The 22,849-nt window shown below is 40.8% G+C and overlaps 1 protein-coding gene and 2 pseudogenes across 2 annotated transcripts in view; 1 reads left to right on the forward strand and 2 right to left on the reverse strand.

The window, feature by feature from the left end:
• ZW10 (zw10 kinetochore protein) overlaps positions 1-21,344 on the reverse strand; it is a 40,307-nt gene extending 18,963 nt beyond the window's left edge. For both annotated transcript variants that reach the window (XM_021671147.2, XM_021671148.2), the window contains exons 1-7: positions 21,198-21,344; positions 16,233-16,367; positions 9,887-9,988; positions 9,555-9,632; positions 9,250-9,409; positions 7,597-7,749; positions 6,705-6,896 (exon numbers count right to left, since the gene is read on the reverse strand). In XM_021671147.2, coding sequence (XP_021526822.1) covers positions 6,705-6,896; positions 7,597-7,749; positions 9,250-9,409; positions 9,555-9,632; positions 9,887-9,988; positions 16,233-16,367; positions 21,198-21,302 — 925 coding nt within the window. In that variant the 5' untranslated portion in view covers positions 21,303-21,344. The remainder of the gene's footprint in view (positions 1-6,704; positions 6,897-7,596; positions 7,750-9,249; positions 9,410-9,554; positions 9,633-9,886; positions 9,989-16,232; positions 16,368-21,197) is intronic.
• On the reverse strand, positions 524-1,958 carry LOC110568341 (small ribosomal subunit protein uS14-like; annotated as a pseudogene).
• On the forward strand, positions 17,056-17,284 carry LOC135274614 (cytochrome c oxidase subunit 7A-related protein, mitochondrial-like; annotated as a pseudogene).
• Positions 21,345-22,849: the final 1,505 nt, after the last annotated feature.

Here is a 22,849-nt window from a genome sequence, read left to right on the forward strand (position 1 = left end):
AGCAAAACAAAAAAAGCTGCCTGCTTGTATACAAAACATTTTTTAAGATAATAAAGTGAACAATATTAAGGGACATTTTCAGTAAATACATTAGGAATTTGATGTTTCCTGTGAAAAAACTGACAAAATCAATCACTTGAAATCACAATTAAACATCTAATAAAAAGTGTGATTTTAACAGGACCTGAACTTCTTTCACCAGCTATAAAATAACTTGGATTCTTGTACAAAAAAGAAAATCCTTTTTAAATGAAGAGATGGCAAAATAAATCATTTTAATTTTCTTTAAAAATTGTAAGAAGAAGACATTTTTTTTAAATATGAAAGATCTTCAATGAAGCCACCACAGAATACTGTCCATAAAATATAGTATCTTCCTAACAGTATCAAAGATCAATTGGTTCAATTTCTGGAAAATTGTAAATACTTTTCTTTCTTTTTCTTTTTTTAATTTTATGTACAAAGAGTCAACATAGTTTTTCATTGGGTAGATGCCTTGGATAATCCTTTCAAGGAAGATCACTTAGTCCAACTTAATGAAACCAATATCCTTTGCATCCTGACTGAAACACTGGCGGCACATATTGAGGCCATATTTCCGTATTAGACTATGCTGGTTGGAGTAGACAGGACAGAGAATCCTGGCCAAATTTTCACCAGTGGCTCCAGTATAGCTGCTGGTGATCTATCTTGCTCTCAGGAGTTCAATGAGGTAAAAAAGTCAAATACATTTCTTTAGCTTTAAATCATACTTTAGCTTTAAATCATACTTTGTCTAAAGGAACTTGCAAATTTGCAAAGAAACATTATCAATTCACAGCCTAAAACAAATCAAGCTCACTGCACAGATTTTGTTTTGTCCGTTTTACACAGATATTTTTAATCTTTCACATTTGTCAAAGAATTTTGGCAAGATGAAAAAATAAATCTTCATTATAATAAATAGTGTTCTAGTTCTATGTTAGGGGGAAAAAATCCAGATTTATTGGGATTTTAAAACAAAAGACTAATGATTCCCTTATGGCTTCACTCTCTCACGTGACAGATAACTTGTGTTGTTTTTTTATCTGAAATATACTCTATAAAAATAGTTTAACGAACACTGTTGAAATCCAGTTTACATACATGCAAATACTATAAATTATTACTGGTTAATGGAACTGTTGAAAGAAACAGAGGACAATAAATATGATGATCTTATGTTCTTTGCCAATGCTCATTAGTTGAATCTGAGGGTTTTAGAAAGATTTACTACAGGTCAGGTGTGGTGGCTCATGCCTGTAATCCCAGCACTTAGGGAGGCCAAGGCAGGTGGATCACGAGGTCAGCAGATCAAGACCAACCAGGCCAACATGGTGAAATCCCGTCTCTACTAAAATAAAAAAAAAATTAGCAGGGCGTGGTGGGGCACACCTGTAGTCCCAGCTATTCAGGAGGCTGAGGCAGGGGAATCACTTGAACCCAGGAGGCAGAGGTTACAGTGAGCCGAAATAGTGTCACTGCACTCCAGTCTAGGAGACAGAGCAAGACTCTGTCTCAAAAAAAAAAGAAAGAAATATTTACTACATTGTTACATTGTTACATTGTTATCTTTAAGGCTTTCTTAAAGGAAATGCTTGCCAAATATTCAAATAATCAAAAAATGGCAAAAAACTTTTCTTACTTATGTCTCACTGCACATGAACAAGGGGTGTGTGTGTGTGTGTGTGTGTGTGTGTGTGTTTGCCAAATAGATACACACACAATTGTTATGGACTGAATTGTGTCCCTGCCCAAATTCACATATTGAAGCCCTAGCCCCCCACGTGACTAGATTTGGATATACAGGCATATTTCATTTTATTGTGTTTTGCTTAATGTGCTTCGCAGATGCTGGTTTTTGGGGGTTTTTTCAAATTGAAGGTTTGCAGCAACCCTGCATTAAGCAAGTCTATGCGTACCATTTTGTCCAAAGGCATGCGCTCACTTCATATATCTGTGTCACATTCTGGCAATTCTCACAGTATTTCAAACTTTTTCATTATTATTATATCTGTTATGGTGATCTGCAATCAGTGATCTTTGACGTTACCATTGTAATTGTTTTGAGAGGCCATGAACCACACCCACATAAGACAGTGACCTTAACAAATGTTCTGTGGGTTCTGACTACTCCACTAACCAGCCACCCCTTTCCCTCATCCCCCCACCCTTTCCACTCATGTCTCTATCTCCTAGGGTTTCCCTATTCCCTGAGACACAACACTGAGATTAGACCAACCAATAGCCCTACACTGGCTTATATGTGTTCAAGCGAAAGAGTCACACATCTCTCACTTTATATCAAAAGCTAGAAATAATAAAACTTAGTGATGAATGCATGGCAAAGACTCAGATAAGTCAAAAACTAGGCCTCCTGCCCCAGTTAGCCAAGTTTTTAATGCAAAGGAAAAGATTGGGTTTTTTTAATGTAAACATTACTTTTATTTACTTATTTATTTTTACTTTTTTTAACTTTTATATTAAGTTCAGGAGTACATGTGCAGGTTTGTTACACAGGTAAACTTGTGTCATGGGGGTTTGTTGCATATATTATTGCATCACCCAGATACTAGACCTAGTACCCATTAGTTATTTTTCCTGATCCTTGCCCTCCTCCTCCTCTCCACCCTCCAACAGGCCCCAGTGTGTGTTGTTCCCCTCTACATGTCCATGTGTGCTCACTTAGCTCCCACTTACATAAGTGATGACATGTGGTATTTGGTTTTCTGTTCCTGAGTTAGTTGGAAAAGTTCTTGAAGGAAATAAAAAGTGTATTAAAAGTGTATCAGTGAACACATGGATGATAAAGTAAAACAACCTTATTTATGGAGAAAGTTTTGTTTTTTTGTTTTGTTTTGAGACAAAGTCTTACTCTGTCACCCAGGCTGGAGTTCAATGGCATGATCTCAGCTCACTGCAACCTCTGCCTCCTGGGTCCAAGCAATTCTCTCACCTCAGCCTCCTGAGTAACTGGGATTCCAGGCACGTGCCACCATGCTCAGCTAATTTTTGTATTTTTAGTAGAGACGGGGTTTCACCATGTTGGCCAGGCTGGTCTTAAACTCCTGACCTCAAGTGATTAGCACACCCCAGCCTCCCAAAGTGCTGGGAATACAGGTGTGAGCCACTGCACCTGGCCATTTATGGAGAATGTTTGAGTGGTCTATGTAGAAGCTCAAACCCACCACATTTTCTTAAAGCCAAAGCCTAATCCAGAGCAAGGCCTTAACTCTCTTCAATTCTATAAAGGCTCAGAGAGGTTAGGAAGCTGCAGAAGAAAAGGATGAAGTTAGCAGAGGTTGGTTCATGAGTTTGAAGGCCGAGGTGGGTGGATCACCTGAGGTCAGGAGTTCGAAACCAGCCTGACCAACATGGAAAAACCCCATCTCTAATAAAAATGCAAAATTAGCCAGGCGTGGTGATGCATGCCTGTAATCCCAGCTACTCGGGAGGTTGAGGCAGAAGAATCGCTTGAACCTGGGAGGCAGAGGCTGCAGTGAGCCAAGATCGCGCCATTGCACGCCAGCCTGGGCAACAAGAGTGAAACTCCATCTCAAAAACAAAAAAAAGAAGAAGAACTAAAACTATAGCTGCCACAGTGATTCCTCTGATGGATCAAAGTAAACTGAAAATCTTCTAGAAAAGATTCACCATTCTACATGTCATTAAAAGCATTCATGATTCACAGGAGGAGGTCTAAATAGCAAAATTAACAGTTTGGAAGAAGTTGATTCCAACCCTCATGACTTTGAGGGGTTTAAGACTTAGTTGAAGAAGTAACTGCCGATGTACTAGAAATGGCAAGAGAGCTAGAATCAGAAATAGAGCATGAAAATATAAATAAATTGTTGCAATCTCATGATAAAACCAAATGGATGAGGAGTTGCTTCTAGTGGATGAACAAAGAAAGCGGTTTCTTGAGACAGAATCTACTACTGGTGAAGATGCTGTGAACATTGTTGAAATGACAATAAAGGATTTAGAATAGTCCATAAATTTAGTTGACAAAGCAGTGGCAGGATGAGAAGATTGACTCCAATTTTGAAAAAAGTTCTACTATGGGTAAAATGCTATCAAACAGCACTGCATATTACTGAGAAATCTTTCAAGAAGGGAAGCCAATTGATGAGGTAAGCTTCATTGTTTACTTATTCTAAGAACTTGCCACAGCCATCCAACCTTCAGCAACCACCATCTGATCAGTCAACAGCCATCAACATTGAGGCAAGACCCTTCACCAGCAAAAAGATTATGACTCACTGAAGGCTCAGATGATCGTTAGCATATTTTAATAATAATATATTTTTTAATTAAGGTATGTACACTTTTTAGACATATTGCTATAGTATACTTAAAAGGCTATGTGTAACTAACTTTTATATGCACTGGGAAACCAAAAAATTTGTGTGACTTGCTTTATTGCCATACTTACTTTATTGCAGTGGTCTAAAACCAAACCCTCAGTATCTCTGAGGTATGCTAGTAGCACCTTTAGGGAGGTAATTAAAGTTACATGAGGTCATAAGGGTAGAGCCCTGATCCAATACAACTGTTGTCTTTATAGAAGAGGAAGAGACACGATACCAGGATGCAAATGCACAGAGAAAAAGCCATACAAAGACACAGCAAGAAGGCCATCTGCAAGATAAGAAGAGAGGCTTCAGGAAAAACCAAACCTGCCAACACCAGAAGAGCAATGAAGATCAGGAGCACTTAAAACTATGTCATTCAAAAAATAAAAATGTTGGGCCGGGCGCGGTGGCTCAAGCCTGTAATCCCAGCACTTTGGGAGGCCGAGGCGGGTGGATCACGAGGTCAAGAGATCGAGACCATCCCGGTCAACATGGTGAAACCCCGTCTCTACTAATACAAAAAATTAGCTGGGCATGGTGGCGCATGCCTGTAATCCCAGCTACTCAGGAGGCTGAGGCAGGAGAATTGCCTGAACCCAGGAGGCGGAGGTTGCGGTGAGCCGAGATCACGCCATTGCACTCCAGCCTGGGTAACAAGAGCGAAATTCCGTCTCAATAAATAAATAAATAAATAAATAATTAAAATGTTTATATTGGTGATAAATACAGGGAAAACAACAGCAACTATAAAGAATTTGAAAATCTATCATATGTAATAGGAAGTAGACTCATTCTGTACAACTCCACACAGTAGAAGCAGCATCGATAAAGCAGTCATTAGAGAGTAGTATATTTTGACAAACTTTTAAAACAACTACCCCAAAGATTTAATTTGCAAAAGTGGCATTTTCGTAGTAATATTTAAGAGTACAGGTAAGAAATGTGAGTTTTAAAAACAAAACAAAACAAAAACCTGCCTGGTACTCGGAACTGCCCAGAGGCAGGATGAAATACCTCAAGTTCCCGCTCACTAAAGGTGTTCAGATTTGGCTATCTGACAAACTGATGGAATATTATAGAGGAGACTCAGGCATCTGAGATATTTGGACCAAATCATCTCTCCATTTCCTTCTAATCTTTGGATGCTTTGTTTACAACTTAATTTCTATCCAATGAAAATTAAGTTGTATTTTCCCTAAGGGAAGGATCTGGGAACAAGAAAAACCACCTCAGATTTCTGAAGTTTATGCGAGCCTTATGATTTTTCCTTCTCCACTCTCATCAAAACTATAGATAAGTCCTTGCTTGGCCGGGCGCAGTGGCTCACGCCTATAATCCCAGCACTTTGGGAGGCCGAGGCGGGTGGATCACAAGGTCAAGCGATCGAGACCATCCTGGTCAACAAGATGAAACCCCGTCTCTACTAAAAATACAAAAATTAGCTGAGCATGGTGGCGCATGCCTGTAGTCCCAGCTACTCAGGAAGCTGAGGCAGGAGAATTGCTTGAACCCAGGAGGTGGAGGTTGCGGTGAGCCGAGATCGCGCCATTGCACTCCAGCCTGGGTAACAAGAGTGAAACTCCGTCTCAAAAAAAAAAGTCATTGCTTTACATATAAATTATTTATACAAAAATATACTGTATATGACTGCCAGAAAGGCCAACAGACAATAGGAGCATTTCTTTTTTACTTTAGCCACACCAAGAATGGTCAGCCAGGCTATTCAATATGACAACTGAGAAAAGCACAAAGAAGGTAAATCAAATAGACTTTAAAAAAAGAAAAGCAGTATTAAAACACAAGAGACTTCACTTTTAATGGTATAACAACCAAAAAAAGTGATTTAAGGAATACAGAAACTGGCTGTTTCTAGTGTGAATACATAAAGATCAATAAGATGAAATAGAAGATAGAATTTATTTCCTATGTTAAGTCAAGTTTGTTTTTATCAGATTATTAGGGATTTTCATGGAAATATGTAAAACAACACTTGGTTCATTTCTACTTTTCTATAATTAAAGCACGAGTTCCAGTCTGTGATGGTACTGGGAGTTTAGTGATAGAAGCGCATCCTAGAATTCAACTAAAATAATATTACAAATCCAGAATCTGGGGTACCACTGATGACCCTACTTGTCAATACAGTACAGAGAAGGAATGCAAAACAGGCAAAAAACCAGAAGGCAACTACTTTGTCCTATGGCACAATTTATCCGCTTCTGACCCTCCTTTCTCACACACAACAGCCATTTCTACTTTAAAATCATATTTACTTTGAAAAACAATATTTACTTTTCCAAAATATAAAAGCACTGCCTTGGAGATACATACCTAGAAGCTGTTTCTGGAGCACTTCTAGTACCAGTCTGATCTTTGTAAAAACTTCAGATGGTGATGGATATTCCAAGTTAGTCATTATAGATTCAAAACGAATAATAACTATGTCAGGCTGGTTTTCTATCACAGCATGAAGGGATGGGCAAGAAGCCAGAGGCCTAAGGATATACTTCAGCAGCATCTGACCTGAAAAATCATATGAACATTCATCAAAAAATCACTATAAGAAACTTCTAGGCCAAGCACAGTGGCTCATGTCTGTAATCCCAGCACTTTGAGAGGCCAAGGAGAGTGGATCATCTGAGGCCAGGAGTTCAAAATTAGCCTAGCCAACATGATGAGACCCTGTCTCTACTAAAAATACAAAAATTAGCTGGGCGTAGTAGCGGGCGCCTGTAATCCCATCGACTCGGGAGGCTAAGGCAGGAGCACTGCTTGAACCTGGGAGGTAGAGGTTACAGTAAGCTGAGATCATGCCATTGCACTCCAGCCTGGGTGACAAAAGCAAAACTCCATTTCAAAAAAAAAAAAAAGGAATTTCTAAAAAGCATGTCAAAAATATATATAAATCTTTGAGCCTAACAACCAAAATACATATACCATGACATTACACAACAACCATTATGCAGTGCAGGTTTTACCACTAAAGTTTCCCAGATTATCTACATATTTTTATTTAAATTATTCAAAAACCAGATAAAAAGAAAATAGTTTAAAAAAAAAAATCTCTTAATAAAAAAGATTTTATGACAATTCCCTTTGATGAATCAAGAGGCCAGACTCTATATTCATACTCTCCAGAGAATATTTTATCATCTTTTCAGTCTTCCATTTAACATTGAGTCTTAGGAGATTCTGTGTAAATGACACAAAGTAGCATGCTTACCAAATGATTTAAGCTTGCTGCGCAGTTCTCCAAGAACAGAAAATGCCAAGAGGACAGAACTGATGGGTGGCATAGGGGCCTTCTCCTCTTTTTGCGATTGTTCAGTGTATAAATGAAGTTCGGTTTGTAGGTAAGATTCCAAACTGCTGGTATCTAAGAAAAAAGGGGGAAAAAATATCAGCTGTCTCACCAATACAAGATGTTCCCACTTCTATTCCTCAGAACTCATTCTCTGATATTTCTAAATGCAGTGCTATTAGAATATACTCCTAATGCAACCAAATATGAATTATGACACACATGTCCTTGGCATCACTTTAAAAAAGGAAATGACTTTTTGAGGTCAGGTGCAGTGGCTCATGTCTATAATCCCAGCACTTTGAGAGACCGAAGCAGGAAGACTGCTTGAGCCCAGGAGTTCAAGACCAGTCTGGGCAGTGTAGTGAGACCCTGTCTCTAAAAAAACATTTTTAAACTGGTCAGGTGTGATAGCATGCACCTGTGGTCCCAGCTACCGAGGGTGGGGTGGGGAAGTAATGGGGGCTAATGCAGCAGGATCACTTCAGCCCAGGAGTTTGAGACTGTAGTAAGCTATCGAGCCACGGCACTTCAGCCTGGGTGACAGAGCGAGCCTCTGTTAAAAAAAAAAAAAAAAATGATGAGGTCCTAGTTTGGCAGACCTTCCTTTCTATGTTCTTTCTGCCAATCAAGTTTAATAAGTAGGATATGTTATAACAAATAATTCAACACATCTGCCCTCTTTTCTTAATTAATATTCTACTTGATAACAGAATCTAGAATTTCAGGATAACTTCCTTCAAATACCTGATACACATACACATATGCACAGGTGTCTATGTACGCACATATGTATATAATGAATTTGCAGGCCAAGGTGGCTACAGGAAAGGGAACAGGCGGAGGCAGTTTCTCTTGAAATACACTAAATTTCAAGATCCAACGTTGGAAAATACAACAGGTACAATAGCAGGTCCTTGAAATACAGCCTCTGAAGTTTTACTCTTAGGGCAAACAACACACCGAAGAGGGCTCATACCCAGAGGTAGGCAGAAAGGCTGAGAGCCAAGTAGCATAAATCAAAGCCAGGGCAGAAGTAATCCTATTTCTTCACCTTGCAAAGCATTCCCTATCTCATGATTTTCCCCAAGGACTAGAAAAAAATTGAGCAAAACCCCTCCTCTACCCACAAGCCTACTGATCCATCTTCTTTCCTAAGCAAGAGAGAGAATGGCTAGATAGCTTCTTTACACTTTCTAGCCAAGACAAACTGCTGGGATTAGGGCTGTTAGGAACAGACATGTCCTACAAGGCCATGGAAACTTAATGTGGTCACAAATTGCTACCACCTCCTCGAGCACACTCTCACCACACGGACCCCAACTACCCTATCATTTTTCTCACATTCCTAGGGAACAGGACAGAAAAGAGGGATGTAAGGGAAGTAAGGTGAGGGCACTTTAGGGACCCAGATGACTTGGTCCTAAGAAAGCATCTTGCTAACAGGAGCACTCAATACAGACTTGGAAGATTATGAATGAAACCTCATCTACCAAAACAAAATATTTAGAGTATATTCAGACACCACTGGTTCAGGCAGATGAAGCAAAGCAGTCCACCTGAGGTCAGCAGCACCTTTTGATGGTGGGAACTTCCACACAATCAGCTTCTGCCACTCTTCTCCAAGGTGATAAAGTATGTTCTGTTTCTGTATTGTGAGCTCCATGCTGAGAGATTTCAATATTTTTAAATCAAAGCATTTCCTGGATTTTAATAGCTTCAAGCATTTCTGTGCCTGGGTAATGAAATGGAATCACTGTTAAACATTCCATCTGGATTCAGGGCAATTAGAATATATTTGCATAATGATAAAGAATACAAAATTTACTGAAAACAAGAAGAACACTTATTGCTCATGCTTTGGGGAAAGCATTTAGTACCTCTTCCAGACGCTGAGCACCAGTGACATACTTCTTCTCTGTTAGTGCACAATTATATTCTTCAATAGCAGTGGAAAACTGAAAAATTAAGTATAATATTTTATACATCCTATTATTTCAAGTCTTATTGCTTTTAAAATATTAAGAAATGCTCCCACTTTCCCTCCCCCTCCCCCTCTATATTAAAAAAAAAAAGAAAAGAAAAGAAGAAGAAAAAAATACAATATAGTCAGGAGATAGCCACTGAATAATGAGACCAAGTGAAAAAAAAAAAAAAAAACAAACAAGCTTCTCACCACCAAAACACTAGGGTTCAAGTTGAGTTTACTGACCTCCTGCAGCTGTTTAAGCAAACTTAGGACAACTGAGTCTCTTTCCAACTGTTGCTTTAAGTCTGTAAATTCACCAGTTGATACGTGAAGATCCCGGCGGACCTAATTCACACATCAAAGACAAGTAGTTTTAAGCTATACCACACCTAATAAATAAAACATTTACAGCAAATCAATAAGTTTTATTAAGTCAACGTAATTCATGTTGAAATTTAAATGCTAGTTAAGACTGTAATAAAAATCACAATGCAGTAGGAAGATACCTTAGAGGTCCAACTAGTCCGAACCCTTATTCTATTCCAAGAATACCCATTCCTCTCAACATAATATCTTCATGTCACCATCTATTCTTAATTTCAGCAGGTATCTTTCATCAGAGAGCTCATCCACCTACTAGAAAGGTATCCCCACTGCCAAGTGATAACTCATTCTACAGTCAGACAGCTCTATTAGAATTTTTTTTTTTTTTAATTGAAACAGGGTCTCACTCTGTTGCCCAGGCTGAAACGCAGTGGTGCGATCTCAGCTCACTGCAGCCTCAACTTCCCTGGGCTCAAGCAATCCTTCCACCTCAGCTCTGCCAAGTAGCCAGGAAAACAGGCACGTACCACCATGCCTGGCTAATTTTTGTGTTTTTTTGTAAAGATGGAGTTTCACCATGTTGTCCAGGCTGGTCTTGAACTCCTGGACTCAAGCGATCTGCCCTCCCGGCCTCCCAAAGTTCTGAGATTGCAGGCGTGAGCCACCGCACCTTGTCAGAAAGATTTAATATTGAGGCAGAATCTACCCCGAATTCTGTCCCACCTTATTAATGACTTTACATGGATCAATTATTCCCTCTCTCCTACAATCTCCAATTAACCTCATTTATCTTCACTCATTCGTGAAATATATATTGACTGAACACCTATGAGTGCATGACTTATCCTATCAAATTTAATATGTTAAAATTTCTCCCGTCTTCCAGAAAAAATTCCCTCCACCTCACCAACCACCCTATTTCTCAGTAACTGCCTCATTTTTCTCCTCCCTCTCACAAACAGCTTCCTGAAACAGTGATCAATATTCACTGTCTTTACATTCTGACCTCTCATTCACTCTATACCTCACTGTGATCTGGTTCCTAGCCCCACCATTCCACCAAAACTGTTCTTGCCAAAAAAAAAAAAAAAAAAAAAAAAAAAACACTGAACTCCTTATTGCTAAATCCAAAGCATACATTACTAGTACAGTCATGCGTCACTTAACAATGGGGACACATTCTGAGAAATGCATTGTTAGGTGATTTTGTTATCATGCAAACATCATAGAGTATACTTACCCAAACCTAGATGGTATGTTCTACTATGCACCTAGGCTAAATAAAACTATTGTTCCTGGGCTATTAACCCATACAGCATGTTACTGTACCATTTACACAATGATAAATATTTGTATATGTAAACACAGAAAACGTACAGTAAAAATAAAGCATAAAAATAGTACACCTGTATAGGGCACTTACTACAAATGGAGGTTGCAGGACTAGAGTTGCTCTGGGTGAGTCAGTGGGTGAGTGGTGAGTGAATGTGAAGACCTAGGACATTAGTGTACTCTACTGAAGACTTTATAAACACTATATATTAGGTTACACTAAATTTATTTCTAAAATTTTTCTTTCTTCAATAATAAATTAACATTAGCTTGCCGTAACATTTTTACTTTATAAACTTTTTAACTTTTTTTTTTTGAGGAGTCTCACTCTGTGACCCAGGCTGAAGTGCAGTGGCACGATATCCGTTAACTGCAACCTCCACCTCTCAGGTTCAAGCAATTCTCCTGCCTCAGCCACCGAAGTAGCTGGGATTACAGGCGCCCACCACCACCCCAGCTAATTTTTGTATTTTCAGTAAAGATGGAATTTCACCATGTTGGCCAGGCTGGTCTCGAACTCCTGACCTCAAGTGATCTGCCCACCTCTGCCTCCTAAAGTGCTGGGATTAAAGGCATGAGCTACTGTGCCCAGCTAATCTTTTTAACTTTTTGATGTTCGTAAAAACACATCTTAAAACACAAACACACTATATAGCTGTACAAAAATATTTTTTGTGTGTCTTTATTTCCTCTAAAAAAAAAGGGGGTATGTGAGGAACATGCAAGTTTGTTACAAAGGTATACATGTGCCATGGTGGTTTGCTGCACCTACTAACCCATCCTCTAAGTTCCCTCCCTTCGCCCCTCATCCCCTAACAGGCCCGGGTGTGTGTTGTTCCCCTTTTTGTGTCCATGTGCCCTCATTGCTCAACCCCTGCTTATAAGTGAGAACATGCGGTGTTTGGTTTTCTGCTCCTGTGTTAGTTTACTGCGGATAATGATTTCAACTTCATCCATGTCCCTGCAAAGCACATGATCTCATTCCTTTTTATGGCTGCACAGAATTCCATGGTGTATATGTACCACATTTTCTTTACCTAGTCTATTACTGCTGGGCATTTGGGTTGGTTCCATATCTTTGCTATTGCAAATAGTGCTACAATAAACATTTGTGTGCATGTGTCTTTATAGGAGAATGATTTATATTCCTTTGGGCATATAGCCAGTTTTGGTGAGCCGAGATTGCGCCACTGCACTCCAGCCTGGGCAACAGAAGTGAAACTCCGTCTCAAAAAACAAATTTCTTGTTTGAGCAATTGCATTTCAAGGTATCTCTTTTTATTTATTGTTTTTTTTTTTTTTTACAACAGTCTAGCCTTCACCTTAATATAATTCAACTGCCTGTGAAAGACCATTGGATATCTCATAGGCACCTTAAATTTAAATTCCTCAAATCTCTCACAAAAACCTGCTCTTTCTCTTAATTCTCTCAGTGAATGGAATGAAACCATGATCTAGTTTCCCCGTTATCCTTGATTCCTACATCTTTCACTTCCCACGTCAACAATTCCCAAACATTCTCTCCAAAATGTCACTAGAATCCATCAATTTTTCTCCATCCCCACTGCCACTGACTTCAGGGCAAGTCACCACCCTTTTTTTTCTCGATTATTTTAACTGCTTCTGAACATCTTAACTGCCTTCTCTTATCCTGGATTCATTTCTCTCAAGTCCTTTCTTCAAACTGCAAGCAGAATAGGATTCCTAAAATTCAAATCTGATCTCAATCTCTTAAAATCCTCTGTGGCTTCCACAGTGCCATCAAGACAACATCCACACTAACTTTATCATATTACTACTAACCTAATATGCAAGGTCCTTGCTTACCTTTCTAATTGCATCTTATGTTCCTTCTCACCACAATCCCTAAACATTCATCTTATAGAATATTTGTAGCCCCCCAAAAATGACATCTCTCCATTTCCTCCATCCCTATGCCTACCTAAAACTTATGGCTACTTACAACACTCTTCCTTCCCCTTTTGCCTATCACTCCCATCTTGGTTTGGATACTGTTTCCTGTAGGAAGCCATCCTTAGCTTTATCTCCTCTCTCTAACTGTATTACTCCTATTTATTGTCACACTATTATCAGGCATGAGAATCATACCTTGGAATAAAAAACATTCTTATTCAGCAACTATCACAGTATCTGGCACCTTTTAAGTGCACAATAAATATACCAAATACCTGAATAAACTTGTAACATACACCTACTGAAAAAATTCTCCATTATGAACCATAAATTTGAGTATTTCTCCTGTATGACAGAACTTCAAATATTGAAAGTGTTTCTTCCCAAGGCTAAACATCCTCAGTTTATTTCACAGCTCTTCAAATAGTACAGTGTTCAGAGCTAAACCAAATACAACAACCACAACTAAATGAATTTCAACAGCCAGGATGTGGCCAGTAAAAGGTAGAGAGCCAATTACTGTCTTGTTCCAGATACGTCATTTCTAATAGCACAGTCTAATACTGCACTATTGATACTGACTCCCAAATCAATCCACTAATTGCAAATACACTCTGGGGATATTTTTTGAACTGTGCCAGAGGTGCAGAGCAACAGATTGATTTTTATTAAAACCTTTAATCAGAATGATTGGTGAATAGGATACTAAGTAGATATTCTAGGTAACCGGTGTTTTTCTCACTTGTGATTCAGGTTTTCTAAACAACTTTTGAAAAGCACATTTGTTCACTTTCTTTTTTTAATAACTATGACATAGGGAACAGATTTGATTCTTTCTTGGTATTAAGAACCTACAGAATACCTCAAGATCATGATTTTGAATATCAATGAGCCCTGTGCAATAATTTAGAAATAGATATAGAAACACCTACGATTGTACTTTGTTTAAACCTCTTATGTCAGTATGCTTGCTCTCAACTGCCAATTTGTGCTAAAAGAAAACTTCAGGGAAAAATTCCTGGCGAGATACATGAGCAAATGTTTTTAAAATTATAAAGCAGTTGTTTCCAAACTGAGTTACTTCTTTTTGTAATGACAACACTCCAACAAACATGGTAAATATTTCTCAAACCCACCAGACTTCCCCTAAGACGTCTACAAAGCATTAACCCACAAAGTGACACTGTACAAGAAAGGCAAAGATCCTATGTATGCCCAAGGAAAGTGGCTTTATGACAGAAAGTAGAGTGGTTATGACGGATAAACCAAGCCAATTTTCCAGAAGAAGGCCAAAAGACAAAGAAGATTATGTTTGTTTATTCGTTCTGCTTGAGTCAGGGTTTTACAGTCACCCATGCAATCACGGTTGGGCGACAGGCGATCCTCCCATCTCAGCCTCCCAAGAAGCTGGGACTACTGGCACAAGCCACCACACCCAGCTAAATTGTTTACTTTTTGTAGAGACGAGGTCTCACTATGTTGCACAGGCTGGTCTCAAACTCTTGGGCTCAAGCCATCCTCCTACTTCTGCCTCCCAAAGTGTTAGGATTACAGGTGTGAGCCACCACACCTGACAGAAGATTATGTTGATGCTTGAATTTGTTAAGGCCAGCTGCAAATCTAAGAGAATGTTGGCCATTAAGAGACTTAAGCATTTAAGCCAGGTGCAGTGGCTCCTGCCCTATAAATCTAGCACTCTGGGAGGCCAAAGCAGGGGATTGCTTGAGTCCAGGAGTTTGAGACCAGCCTCGGCAACATGCAAAAATCCCGTCTCTACAAAAAATGCAAAAATTAGCCAAGTGTAGTGGCGCACACCTATAGTCCCAGCTACTTGGGAGGTTGAGGTGGGAGGATTGCTTGAGTCTGGCAGGCTGAAGCTGCAGTGAGCTGTTCATGTCACTGCACTCCAGCCTGGGTGACAGAGTGAGACCCTATCTCAAAAAAAAAAGAGAGAGAGACAGATGTAAGCAATTAAATTAGATGAGAAAGGGTGAAATGATCCACTTCTAAGCTTCATATGTTTGTATTTTATTATGAAGATAATAAAATCCGGAAGTTTTTTTTTAATGTATGAAGTGCTATTCTGGCTGGGGTGGTGGCTCACACTTGTAATCTCAGTACTTTGGGAGGCCGAGGCGGGCGGATCACCTAAGGTCAGGAGTTCAAGATCAGCCTGACCAACATGGCAAAACCCCATCTCTACTAAAAATGCAAAAATTAGCTGGGTGTGGTGGCACATGCCTGTAATCCCAGCTAGTTGGGAGGCTGAGGCAGGCAGGTCACTTGAACCCAGGAGGTGGAGGTTGCAGTGAGCCAAGATTGCGCCACTGCTCTACAGCCTGGGCAACAAGAGCGAGACTCCACCTCAAAAAAAAAAAAAAGAAAGAAAGAAAGAAAGAAGGAAAGAAGGAAGGGGAAGGAAGGGAATGGAAGAAGGAAAGAAAGGAAAGAAAGAGTGCTATTCAAATGCAAGACATTATTATTATGGCTGAATAATTTTTTTTTTTTTAGACAGGGTCTCACTCTGTCACCCAGGCTGGAGTACAGTGGTATGATCAGAACTCACTGCAGCCTCAACCTCCAAGGCTCAAATGCTCAAAAGATCCTCCCACATCTCAGCCTCTTGAGTGGCTAAGACTACAGGTGCCCACCATAACATCCGGTTAATGTTTGTTGTTTCCTTGTAGAGACCAGGTTTCACCATGTTGCCCACGCTGGTCTCCAACTCCTACGCTTAAGCAATCCACTGGCTTCAGCCCCACAGCATGCTGGTATTACAGGTGTGATCCACCAGGCCTGATCAAATTTTCTTCCATAAAAAATAAGTTATTTAAATTACATTTTTGGACGATACTTCTATTTCAGAATTGAAGTCACCCTACAATCATTTAGTTCAATCTCCATTTACCAATCAGAAAAGTGAGGGTTTGAAAAGTTGTACACAATTAAGCTGTCTCAGGAATCAGAAAGCCGAACCACCTCCCTAACAAACCCACCCAATATAACAGATTATCCTTACCTCACTCTCTATCCTAGATTTCAGCAGGTCAATGTCTTCAGATAGCTTATCCACCTGAGTAATCAGGTCCTGTGCACTCTGCATGCTAGGCAGGAATTCACTGTACTTCTTACTAATCATGCTGCACACCTCACCCTATAATATAAAACAGAATTATAATAAAAGACAGTGAGATGAGTAGAGAACTCTGATAAAAAATATATTTGTCTTCCACAAGGCATTTTCCATGTTAGAATCTTCTTGCAAATTGCCCACACTCATTCACTTTCCCTCCAAGCCAATGAGTTTCTTTCAAAAACACATTTCTCCCCCCGTGAAGGGTCTCATAACATTATTAGGATAAAAGAAGACAACAATATGAAACATCACTATGTACTCCAAGAGTATGTACAATTATTACTGGTTGATTAAAAAATTAAATAAAACAAAAGAAAACAATGATCAACAAACCCCGTTGGGTGCCCAAGTTGTACAAATGCTGGAAAAGAGAAAGGTGGGGCCAGAAGTTCTCATACTGAATGGTATCAGGCTGTGGTCACCAATTTTAATCATAAATCTAACAGAAAAGAAAATAAATGGATAAATTAAAGCCATAATCTATATATCTCAATTTCTATTTTCTTACCTATAACATTTTATGGCCCAATCTTAAAACCCTACATTGATTTGAGTTTCATCATCTCCTTTAATGCAAACTAACTGAAAGTACTGAATACTGTATATTGAATTACTTAATACCTTGAAAGATACAAGAAATTATGGATCTTTCTCTGGGGTGGTTGTGCAGGCAGCGGATGTGGGAAGCTGGACTCCAGGCAACATCATGTACTACAAATTTAGCGGCTTCACGTTCAGGTTGGCGGGAGCATGAACTTCAGAGTCCTATATCCCATAGGGATTAAAGCCTGTGGTTTCCACAGAAGCACCACCTATCATATTTGCCATACCGACTAACTGACCTCTGATTCCACTGCATAATTTTGCTGGGAAAAACAAAGTTCCACAGCTGCAGAAGTTTCTCCAGAAAGCTGATGATGTGCCCATCTACCTGAAATGAGGCTTGACTGATCAAATGCTGTTATCAGACCACCATGGGACTGACTGTGGGCAGGAGCATCTACCACTGCCTGATGGCCCTCTACATGGCTTCACATCCCCAAAACAAATGAGTTAGCACCAAAACAAATGAAGACTGGTTTGCTTTTTGGCATAAACCCTTCGAATTTTCTTTTTCATTGTTTATGTTAATTTTTTTTTTCTTTTTTTGAGATGAAGTCTCACTCTGTCACCCAGGCTGGAGTGCAGTGGTGCATTCTTGGCTCACTGCAGCCTCTACCTCCCAGGTACAAGCGATTCTCCTGCCTCAGCCTCCCAAGAAGCTGGGACGACAGGCATGTGCCACCACACCCGGCTAATTTTTGTATTTTTAGTAGAGACGGGGTTTCAACATATCGGCCAGGCTGGTCTTGAACTCCTGACCTCAGGTGATCCAGCCGTGTAGCCCTCCCAAAGTGCTGGGATTAAGGCATGAGCCACCGAGCCTGGCCTAAATTTTTTTTTTAACTTGGATGATACATGTTTGCAAGAAAAACAGATACGAAGACAGTATTTTGGCTTGCTTATGAAATGCATATGGCTTATCAGAGCTCATTCAACAGTTAAAGCCAATGTTTAAGGAAATGATGCAGCCGGGCATTGTGACTCATGCCTGTAATCCCAGCACTTTGGGAAGCTGAAGCAGGTGGATCACTTGAGGTCAGGAGTTCGAGACCAGCCTGGCCAACATGGTGAAAGCCCATCTCTACTAAAATATAAAAAAATTAGCCGGGCATGGTGGTGGGCACCTGTAGTCCCAGTTACTTGGGAGGCTGAAGCAGGACAATCACTTGAACCCAGAAGGCAGAGGTTGCAGTGAGCCAAGATAACGCCATTGCACTCCAGCCTGGGCGACAGAGTGAGCAAGACTCTACCTCAAAAAGAAAAAAGAAAAAAAAGAAATGATGCTGTGCTGTGTTTGTGCTCCTGATTTCCCTGGAGGTTCTGGATGAAGGTTGCACACAGGCTCATTAACCGCAGTTTATACTAAGAACCTCAGAGACTTGAGGTTGTTTTCTTAAAAACAAAAACAAAAACAAAAAAACAGAGTTTCACTGTTGCCCAGGCTGGAGTGCAGTGGAACAATCTCACCTCACTGCAACCTCCACCTCCCGGATTCAAGCAATTCTCCTGCTTCTGCCTCCAGAGTAGCTGGGATTACAGGCGCCCGCACCACATTGAGCTAATTTTTGTATTTTCAGTAGAGACGAAGTTTCACCATGTTTGCCAGGCTGATCTGGAACTCCTGACCTCAGTCGATTTGCCTGCCTTGGCCTCCCAAATTGCTGGGATTACAGGCATAAGCCACCGCACCTGGCTGAGGTCGCATTTTTGAGCATAGGATACAGAAGCCTTTCTGGATTTGGATGTGCCTGAGGAAAGAAGACGGACGCCAAGGCATGCGCATAAAATGAGGGGCTTGAGTTAGTAGTCACCTGTGGGGGGAGGGGGTTCCATCTTGCAGTAAAATTTTGAAAGAAATTATTTTTAGTCTGCCTCTATTCATTGGGCAGTTCATTTCAAAGGGTTATCTGCCTCATCTCATATCTTCAGTGAAATTTTATGTGTAATTGTGTGTATTTCTTCCACTATGGGAAGAGAGAACACCTGTTTAGTGTTGCACTTTAGACTGGTGTCTGTTTTGTTAATTCAGCTGTGCCACAAATTCTCCTTTATCTTTTAGAAATGTTATGACTTGGGCCGGGCGCGGTGGCTCAAGCCTGTAATCCCAGCACTTTGGGAGGCCGAGGCGGGTGGATCACGAGGTCAAGAGATCGAGACCATCCTGGTCAACAAGGTGAAACCCCGTCTCTACTAAAAAATACAAAAATTAGCTGGGCATGGTGGCACACGCCTGTAGTCCCAGCTACTCAGGAGGCTGAGGCAGGAGAATTGCTTGAACCCAGGAGGCGGAGGTTGCGGTGAGCCGAGATCGCGCCATTGCACTCCAGCCTGTAAAATGATTTTTTTTTTTTTTTAGACAGACTCTCTGGCCCTCAGGCTGGAATGCAATGGTGTGATCTCAGCTCACTGCAACCTCCGCTTCCCAGGTTCAAGCGATCCTCCTGCCTCAGCCTCCAGAGTAGCTAGGATTACAGGCACACCTGGCTAATTTTGTTAAATTATTTATTTTGACGGTGGAATAAATACATGAATGAAAAAAAAAGAACAAATTATGCTTGCCCTCAAACAAACTCCTTTTAGGTAGGAAAGATACTATATACTTGAGCAACAAGAATGCAGGACTGAAATTGAATAAAGCAACAAAGTTACAAAGCCTTCCAGGAGCACAAATGAGAAAGAGATCCCCTGTCCCTGAGGGAAAATAAAGATTTTTTTTTTCAATGCAGTAGACGTTTGAAATGGAACTTTAAAAATGGGTAGAAATACTACAGGAAAAGATGGAAAGATGGGAACATAAGCAAAATATGGGATTGAAGAAAAGAGGGGAGAGTGGTGCTTGGAGCAGAGAAAGTAATTCTCAATTGGCTGAAGATTCAAATTGGTAAAGGAACTAGTGAAAGGAAGCAAAGGCACATTGTGTCCAGACCACATAGGAGCTAGGGTAGCTTGCCATGCTAAAGTAACTTAAAAACCTGTCCTCTTTCCATCACATTAAGTAGTGGTAAAAAATCCGAAAGCCATATTAAAGAAGAGATGTCAGGGATATGACTCCTTAAAATTCAGGAAACCACTTTTGTAAAATCAAGAGCTGTTAGAAGAGTTATACCTGTGCCTTTATGGTGTGTGCCAAACTTGCTCCCTCGAATCCCTACTTGACTCCAGATACACAGAATTTTCAATGAAAGCAACTGAAGATGTGGGCAAATACTGGCAAGGGAACAATATGAGTACAAAGTGAACCTGTGTGTGCCTATGTGCTTCCAGTTTTTGTATCAACCTCAAGGCAGCAAGGTCTCCGTAGGTGCCACTGATACTAACACTCAGCACACCTTCAAGTGCTTGTAGATGAAGAAGTTTTAAAAACACATTGAGGGGCCGGGAGCGGTGGCTCAGATCTGTAATCCCACCACTTTGGGAGGCTGAGGCAGTTGGATCACCTGAGATCAGGAGTTCTGGTCCAGCCTAACCAACATGGTGAAACCCCATCTCTACTAACAATACAAAAATAAAAAATAGCCAGGCGCGGTGGCGCGCACCTGTAGTCCCAACTACTTGGGAGGCTAAGTCAGGAGAATCGCTTGAACCCGAGAGGCGGAGGTTACAGTGAGCCGAGACCACGCCACTGCATTCCAGTCTGGGCAACAGAGCAAGACTCCCTCTCAAAAATAAACAAACAAATAAATAAATATAAAGACATATTGAGGGTTTGGGTTTTGGTTTTTTTTTAAATGTCGTGGAGGAGAAAGGTGCAATCCCCCAAGCTATTTTATTCATCAACAAATCAAGGAGTGGGTGGAGGAAATACACACTTACCGGTGGGGGAAAGGGTGGGGGAGGATCCTGTCTTTTTTCTATTCCTCTCCTGCGCTCGCTCCCTATCTTCCTCGGAACTTCCAGTTGCTCCTTCCGCTCTGCTGATTTCTTCAGTCTCCCTCTTCCCCCGGCACACCCCTCCCCAACGTAACCCTCCTCTCCCGTGCCCCCCAGCCACCGCCTCGTCGTCCTCACAGTCCCAGGCCTCCTCAGTTCCCAACCCCTGTCTGGGCTCCCCTCCAAGCTCCCTCCTCAATCCGCAACTCTAGGCCCTCCCACCCTCATTCAGCCCCAACACCTAGATCTCCCCAACAGGCCCCACTCTGCTAGTCCCCACTCTGTTTGCCCTTAGCCCCCAACTCCTCTCGCCAGTCCCTTCACACTTGGACCTGGCGTCCCCTTCCAGTCAGCTGACAGCTGCCCCGCTCTCACCTTGATCTCCTCCACCCGCCGCGTCAGGCGGCTGATCCGGGTCCCCAAATCCTCCTTTTCCAGCCTCCCAGAGTGTGCCAAAACTTCTGTCACAAACGAGGCCATGGCCAAGACGGGAACCAACGCTGACTCGGTCACTCTCGTAGCCAGCGCGGCAGCTCCCGTCCCGCCGGCGGTCTTGACGCGCGGCCTGCCGGGAAACGGAGTCTCGAAGGCGTCAGACCGCCGCCCGGAAAACGAGGGGCGCACTACAACTCCCAGCAGGCACCGCGCCAATCCTGGGATGGGAATTCCACGGTGTCCCGTAGTTGGCAAACTGTAGGCAGACGCGTTTTCCTTCTTAGCTGTTTTCAAACAGTTTGTCTCTTCCCGCCCGTTTTTCACTGGAGGAAATTAAACATTTTAAATAACCAGCACTAACTGAACCTTTCTAAACTTCAAAAGGCGTACCTGTAAAATTATCTAGCTGATAGAGCCAACGAGCCCATCTCGATCTTTTTTCCTTAACTTTTATAGGGCCGCTGTGGCATCAGAATCTATGAATGGCGCCCTCTGGAGTTGTGTAACGAAGTGGCATCACCACCTTATAAATAAAAGGTTGCCTATAATTACACTTATGTACATATATTACATCTACGTGATACATTACACATTTATGTTACCTACATTACATATTTATATTACTTAGATATACATATTAGTCCTGTGTGAACTAGAACAAGATACTTAGTACTTTCTAAAAGATTATAAATATGTAAATGTTTCAAAAGCTTTTTAAAATCGTTTATTTTAATGCATTGCATACAGAAGGATGTTCACAATATTCTATGTGTAGTATGATTCCTTTTTAAAAACGTTAAGTCTAGCTGGGCGTGGTAGTTCACGCCTGTTTCTCAGTCCCCACCTTACAAGGAAATTAACTTTGAAACAACCGATCTGCTTTTCATTCTTTGTTTCTCCTTTCTTCAGCCTTTTTCTTTCTATAAAACCAAGCTCCTCTGTTCAGCTCATGGAGACACCGATTCTACTTTATGGAATGAAGTGTTGCCTGATTCTAGAATCACAAATAAAGTGAATTAAGAACTTTAAACTAAATTTGTTGTAATTTTGTCTTTTGACAACAGTAATGAGAAATCTGAACTGAGAATCAAAGGAAGTGCTACTTTGAGATTGACGTTCTGGGATCTCCCTCCAGAAAACCTATCTATACATACCCACAAAACACAACTGCCTAAGCTCTTGCTTCTTCCCGAGCAGAGAGACTACTGGGTAAGGTGAAGACTGCTCCTCAAGGTCCAAGGAAAAGTCAGGGAAGAGCCAGAGTTAGACTGAGAAAGGATAAGAAAGACCGTGCAGTATGGACTGCGATGGCTACACACAGTCAGTGCATGTAGCAATGAATGAATACTTGAATTTAAAAAACGAAATTAATAAATGAATGTGTTCTGTATTCCCTCATTAACCTCACCTTCTTCATAGTTCACATTTATCATGGCTTATATGTCTCCCAATTCACAAATTTTCACAAATCATCAGGAAAAGGCAAGGAAATCAAGAGCGAAGTCGGGAAAGATTCCTCCTGGCCTAACATAGCTCACATACACGCGACATACCTGTATTCAGGAAGCAAATTAGCAAACGCATAATTCTGG

The sequence above is a fragment of the Aotus nancymaae genome, unplaced genomic scaffold, assembly GCF_030222135.1.
Source record: "Aotus nancymaae isolate 86718 unplaced genomic scaffold, 86718_ANA_hifiasm-v0.15.2.pri h1tg000012l, whole genome shotgun sequence".
Classification (NCBI taxonomy): Eukaryota; Metazoa; Chordata; class Mammalia; order Primates; family Aotidae; genus Aotus; species Aotus nancymaae.